The following is a 6,000-nucleotide window of genomic DNA, read 5'->3' as shown; positions in this document are numbered from 1 at the left end:
GCAAGCCTTTAACCCCAGCATTAGGGAGGCAGAGGCAGGGGGATCTCTGTGAGTTTGAGGCCAGCCTGGTCTACAAGAGCTAGTTCCAGGACAGGCTCCAAAGCTACAGAGAAACCCTGAATTGGTAAAACAAGCAAATAGAGCAATACGCTTGGGAATGAAATGCAGCTACCTAGCATTGCTGAAGCCTTGGGTCCCCTTCCCATCAAGGCATAAACTAGGCCTGGAGGTCTGTGCAGGAAGACCAGAGCTGGAGGCCAGCCTTTGCTACTGAGACCTTGATTTTTGTTTTCTTAAAAAAAGCAACCTAGTAGGTTAGGGCAAACCTAGTAGGTTAATTCAAACTATTGTTTGTAAAAATATTGTTTCAGATGTACCTAGATGAGGGCAGGAGTGAGCTCTAGGTCAGAGGCAACACTGTTGGGACTGTGAGTGCCAGTGACCCGGGGCTCAGAAATCCTGGAGGGGGTGCCCCCTATTCAAGTTCTTGGGGTTTTTAATAAACTTTATTTATTTTATGTGTATGGGTGTTTTGCTTGCATGCATGTCTTGTACCAGGAGTATTCCTGGTGCCTGCTGAGGTGCGAAGAGGGTGTCAGATCTCCTGGAACTGGGGTTACAGACAGTTGTGAGCCGCCATGTGATTACCAACCCAACCCTCATCCTCTGCACGTGCTCTTAACCGGGGAGCCCTCTCTACATGCCGTTTTTTCTTTTTGAATCATAGTCTCAAGTGGCCCAGGTGGCCTTGAACTTACTATGTGGGCATAAATTTCTGGTCCTCCGGCCCTCTTCTACCCCCAACCACTATTATGGGCTCTAAACATCTTGGTAAAAATCTCACGGCCGCTCTAGGAGTCTCTGTCCAGGTCAGCAGCTGTCTCATGGCTGTCGGCTGTCTCCACCCCTCCTGAGTCTCTTCCTGCTTCTGTCTCGAGTCCCCTCCTTCTTTCTTCCCAACGCCCCCACTCCCGCCCCTCAGGAAATACGGGGTGGTGGTGGGGAGAGAGGGAGCAAAGGTGACCGAAGTGGGGTGGCAGGGGGCACTCCTATCTTAGGAGTTCAGACGAAAGGTTTAGAAGCAAACGCCCAGCTTCCACGGGCGCAGAACAGAAAGTAGGCGACTTTGGGGATGAGTTTGAGGGCTGAACTTTGTGAGCAAGGGCCTGGCGCGCTGCCCCAGCCAGCCGGCTGCGGGAACTTGTTTCTATGGGCGCAGGAGTGCACTATTAACTGGAAGAGATAATGTTCTCCCCCTCCCACTATTATTTATTTAAAAAAAAAAAAGACAGGAGTCAAGAGAAATTGGAGCCAATTCCTTCCCTGGAGAGGGGAACTGAATCGGAAGTTAGATCTCTTTGTACACAGGAATGTGGGGAGACAGAGAGAGTGAGAGGAAAAAAAAACCCAACAACAACAAAAATAAAACCCACCCCCTTGCTTCATTTCCCCTCCAAGTGCAAGCACTTTCTATTGTGCAATGAAAGGCTTTTCATGTTGAGAGAAATGAATCCTGATTTGCAACGCTAAAGGCTTGAGCGTGCGTCCAGGCTCAAGACGACTCTCAGCTGGGTGCGGTTGCCGCAGGGTGACCGTGGCCAAGTTCCCCGTGTGCTCCACCGCGCGTGGGCCACGGGAGAGGCGATCTGGGGATCTCCGAGGGTGGAGAGCCGCGAAGTGCAGCACGGTGCGGGCGGACAGCCGTCTAGGAAGCACGCTAGATCCTGGGGTCCTCCGGCAGTGCGCGGGGCGTTTTTGGGGACCAAGGCGCGCGCGCAGGCTGTCTGGGAGGCAAAGTCCCAGGGGCGGGTGCACGTGGGAGCCGCAGCGGGGGCGGGCCGGGGTGTGGCCTCCCCGCCTCCCGGGCGGGATTTGCATGTGTGTGGCGGCCCCAGACTTCCTGCTCCTTCCCAGCTGCAGGTACGCGCGGGCCGGGCCGGGTTGGAGGGCTCCAGGCGCGCAGAGACGCGGGCACCTCCTCACCCGGACCCGGGCCGCACCGCGCCTCCTCGCGCTCCGGTGGCCGCCAGCTTGCCCCGGCCTCCCCGATCGTCCGTGTCGCCGGGCTGCGAGGAGGCACTGCGCCCCTCTCCGCCCAGCGTGCTGCAGTCCTCTGCGCCGAGCCTGGCAGCTCGCTTGTGGGCAACCTTGCCGCCTCGAACCCCGGAGGGCCGAAGCCATGAACGAAATGTCCAGCTTTCTTCACATCGGGGACATAGTGTCTCTGTACGCTGAGGGCTCAGTCAATGGCTTCATCAGCACTTTGGGGTGAGTGAGCCTAGGGCAAAGAGGGGGGCGTCGGGGCCACTGTACCAGCTGCGTGTCTCCTGATGCCCAGTTCCTGCCCCTCGATGGTGGGCTTGGGCGCTCCAGACTCTAGAAGCGAGGAGACGCTGGCCTCTCTTAGAGAAAGGAAGTGCGCTGTTTGCTCAGGTAGCAGTCTGGCGCCCTAGGGAGTTCTCAGTAGGCATCAGGGCCCACTAAGCCCGCCACTTCTGGCACACTCTTTTCTTTACTGGTGACCGAGGGATTTGAACTTCCTCAGCAAGTGGTCCTGGGGAGGTGCAGGTGGCAGGTGTCTGGGACCTGAGTTGGAGAGGGCCTGGGTGTGCTTGGCTGGGATTGGGGGTGGGGTGCAAGGGTTGGTTCAGGCTGGAGCCTGGCACTCACCTCTATGGCCCCATCCTGAATCGGTTTTTGGTGGGTAGCACCTTCTTACTCTCCTTGTGCCCCATCCCTGCTTTCGTAGGAGTTTTTTTTTTTCTCCTCCCTGTCCAGGCAACCCAGGTCTTGGCCAGCTGGCCCCCTCTTCCCCCCCTTCTCCCCGTCAATTTCCTGTGCAGCAACTCTGGCGCCCCTGGTCCCAGGTTCTCTAGAGCGCTTTGCAAACATTAATTAATTCTGGCTGCCACCCCCCAGGGTCTGCGCTTGGTAAGCAGGGAATCGATTCCGTCCCAGGCTGTGGCCAGGCCTGTGAGCTGGGAGTTTGGGGAGAGCCCCTGGGCACCTTGCTGCTGGAGGCGTGGAGGGGGAGTGCAGGTCAGGGGCTAGTTCTTTTGCCCGTTTCCAGTGCTCACGGGGAGTGTGCGTTGGGGAATGTTCTGTGGTCTCATCTTTCCCAGCAACACCCAGCTGCCCAGAGGGTGACTCCTCTGGGGGGCTTTGGAAGTGTGTGTGTGTGGGGGTGGGGGGTGGTTAGCCTCAATCCGAGGTTAGCCCTACACTGGTCTAGCAGGTGGGAAGCTCCCTGCTCATTGGGTTTCTCCACTTTATGTTTGGAATTCAGTGTGCTACAGGGAGGAGAAACCACAAGGGCCTCTTGCCAGAGGAGGCTGAAATGGGAGTTTCAGCATTCCTGTCCCTTCCCAGCATCCTTCAGGCTCTCCTACACACCTCCCGGGTCAGCTGTAGATTCCTGCACACACCTCCCCATCAGCTTTCTCTTCTGAAGTTACCCGGAGAGGAGGGGTGGAGCCACATCTGGGCCAGCATCTTTGTGGGCCTGGCTCGAAGCAGTGCCAGGGCCCTGGGGGGCAGTGGTGGGGGAGAGGTCCACAGTCAGCATTTCATATCTGTGGGACAGGGCGTGTGTTGTGCGGAGGTGTGAAGCCAGAGTAGGGAACCCCCTTCCCCCTCCCCCCCAACTCTGTAGCATTTTGGAAAAATAGCTATTTCTTTTACTGATGTGTCTGGCTCAGGACTGAGCACTGGGTGGATGGCCTTAAAGCATCTTGAAGATTAATGGAGCCAAGGGAAGGGTGTCAGCTCCCTTTCCCACCCTCAGACTGTCTCCCTCTTTTGGGAATCCCTCTGTATGCTCTTTCTTTTAAATTATTTGATGTGTATGGGTGTTTTGCGTGCATGTATGTCTGTGTACCATGTGGCTGCTTGGTGACTGTGGAGGCCAGAAGAGGGTGTTGGATCCTCTGGGACTGGAGTTGCAGATGGGTGTGAGCCATTTTGTGGGTGCTAGGGATGAACCCAGGTCCTTTGACACAGAGAGGCCTGTCTCTTAAGCTCTGAGCCATGCCTTCAGTCTCTGCTCCCGGGGAATTTCTTCCCGCCAGCCTTCCTGCCCCAGAAGCTGTTACCTTTAGTCCGCCTGGACCTCAGGGGCCTCTGCGAGCCTTGACCCCAGGGTGCCGCTTCCTATGCAGCTTCCCCCAGAAGATGGACAAATGCCTTCCAAGCCTGGCCTGGTGTGCAGGCCTAGGCCTAATCTGTGCTCACCTGGCCAGAAGTTCAGGTGCATTTCCTGGAACCGCCCCCTGGTCTCTTTACCTTTGCTCCAGTGTGCCTGCCACCTGAGTAAATCTGTCCCACCCTTGAGACCTAACCCAAAGTGGCCTCTTTTGAAAGAGCTGAGATCCCACCTTCTAGGGCAAAATTAACCCGGTTTTTTTCTGTGACATTTTCAAACTGTTCCCTAGTGAGACTCAGGCCCCCTGGAGGCCCCCCCCCGTAGGCTCCCTGGAGGCCTGGCTGATGCTTACAGGGCAGGGAGGGTGCTGGCAGTGCCCACACAGGCTGAATGCTGCCAGTGACTTGTGAAGGTAGCCGGGCTTACAGCTGATGGAGACTTGGCAATGGAGAATGAGCTATGTTGCTCAGTGCACCCAAAGCGGACTCTCCGCTCCCAGGTGGCAGCATCCCAGGAACTCTGTGGTCCTGTGGAGTGGGGTCTGTAATCCCAGCACCTGGGAAGTGGTAGCAGGGAGATCATGAATTGAAAGATAGCCTCTGCTATATAAGGAGCTGAAGGCTAGCCTGGGCTATAAAGAGCTTGTCTTTAAAAAAGCAAACAAACAAACAGCAGGCAATAAAAGGTCAAACTTAGCAGACAGACTGAGAGCCTGCACGTTCAGTCTGACTAAACCAGGATCTCCATGCTTTTGGTGCCTTTTCCACAGTGCTGGAATGTGGACCCTGGTCTGAGGCATGCTAACTGTGCCTGCCGGTCTGGGGCATGCTAACTGCACATGCCTCTCTCAGGCATGCTAACTGCACATGCCTCTCTCAGGAATGGTAAGTGTGCATGCTAGGTGCGTTTGTCAGGCAGGTTCCCATGCTTTGCCACTGAGGTGTACCTCGGGCTTCAATACTGCATTTTATTTTTAAAAAATATTTATTTATTGTGTATACAATATTCTGTCTGCGTGTATGTCTGAAGGCCAGAAGAGGGCACCAGACCTCATTACAGATGGTTGTGAGCCACCATGTGGTTGCTGGGGATTGAATTTGGGACCTTTGGAAGAGCAGGCAATGCTCTTAACCACTGACCCATCTATCCAGCCCCAATACTGCATTTTAATTAGATCCCCAGGGCTAGAAGAGGCTCCGAGAGACTCTCTGTCTCAGGGTCTCTCTGCCTCCATCCTTAGCTCTGGTCCTGTAGTCTTTCCCGAGGCTGTCAGTGCCCAGGGTTTTGAACCCCTGGGACTGGTGTGACGGAGCTCCTGGCCTCCCTCAGTGCCCAGTGTCTGGCTTTCTGTTAGAGTCTGCGGAATGAGTTTGTTGATAACAGGCAGCCTTAGCAGACAGAAGGCTGGGCCGGCCGGCTGGGGAGGTTGGGGGAGCTCTGGTTGAGGTACAGCATTGGGTTTGGGCCTGGGCACTCCAGGCAGCCAGTTTAAACCTCTTGGTAATTAGAGGTCCCATGAAGATTGTATATTAACTGGGTTGGGAGGCTGGGAGGGGTCTGGGGAGTGGATCCTGGGGGAGGCTGAGACTCAGGGAAGCGGCCCACACCTGTTCCTGGCAGGGAAGCGTGGCCATGGCTGGCCTCGCCCCTCACCCAGGTGGAGGCAGCACAGGCCAGAGCTGCAAATCAGAGAGGAGGAGGGGAAGGGTTGGTGAGGCTGCAGGCCAGCTGCTAGAGAAAGCTGCTGTGAGAATGCAGGGTAGACCTGTCAGGTCCCCAGGGTGACTGCAGGGCCCCAGGGATTGAGCTGGGGGGACGCAGGTGAATTAAATCTTGAAGAGGTGTTTGTCAGGGAGCCT

The 6,000-nt window shown here is 55.9% G+C and overlaps 1 protein-coding gene across 1 annotated transcript in view; it reads left to right on the top strand.

Moving 5' to 3' along the window:
• The first annotated feature begins 2,081 nt into the window (after nt 1–2,081).
• Nucleotides 2,082–6,000, top strand: part of Itpr3 (inositol 1,4,5-trisphosphate receptor type 3) — a 69,506-nt gene continuing 65,587 nt past the window's right edge. Inside the window, exon 1 of the mRNA XM_038342901.1 lies at nt 2,082–2,268. Coding sequence (XP_038198829.1) covers nt 2,180–2,268 — 89 coding nt within the window. The 5' untranslated portion in view covers nt 2,082–2,179. The remainder of the gene's footprint in view (nt 2,269–6,000) is intronic.

This window comes from Arvicola amphibius, chromosome 9 (assembly GCF_903992535.2).
Source record: "Arvicola amphibius chromosome 9, mArvAmp1.2, whole genome shotgun sequence".
Taxonomy (NCBI): Eukaryota; Metazoa; Chordata; class Mammalia; order Rodentia; family Cricetidae; genus Arvicola; species Arvicola amphibius.
This window is presented reverse-complemented; position numbering and strand designations above follow the sequence as displayed.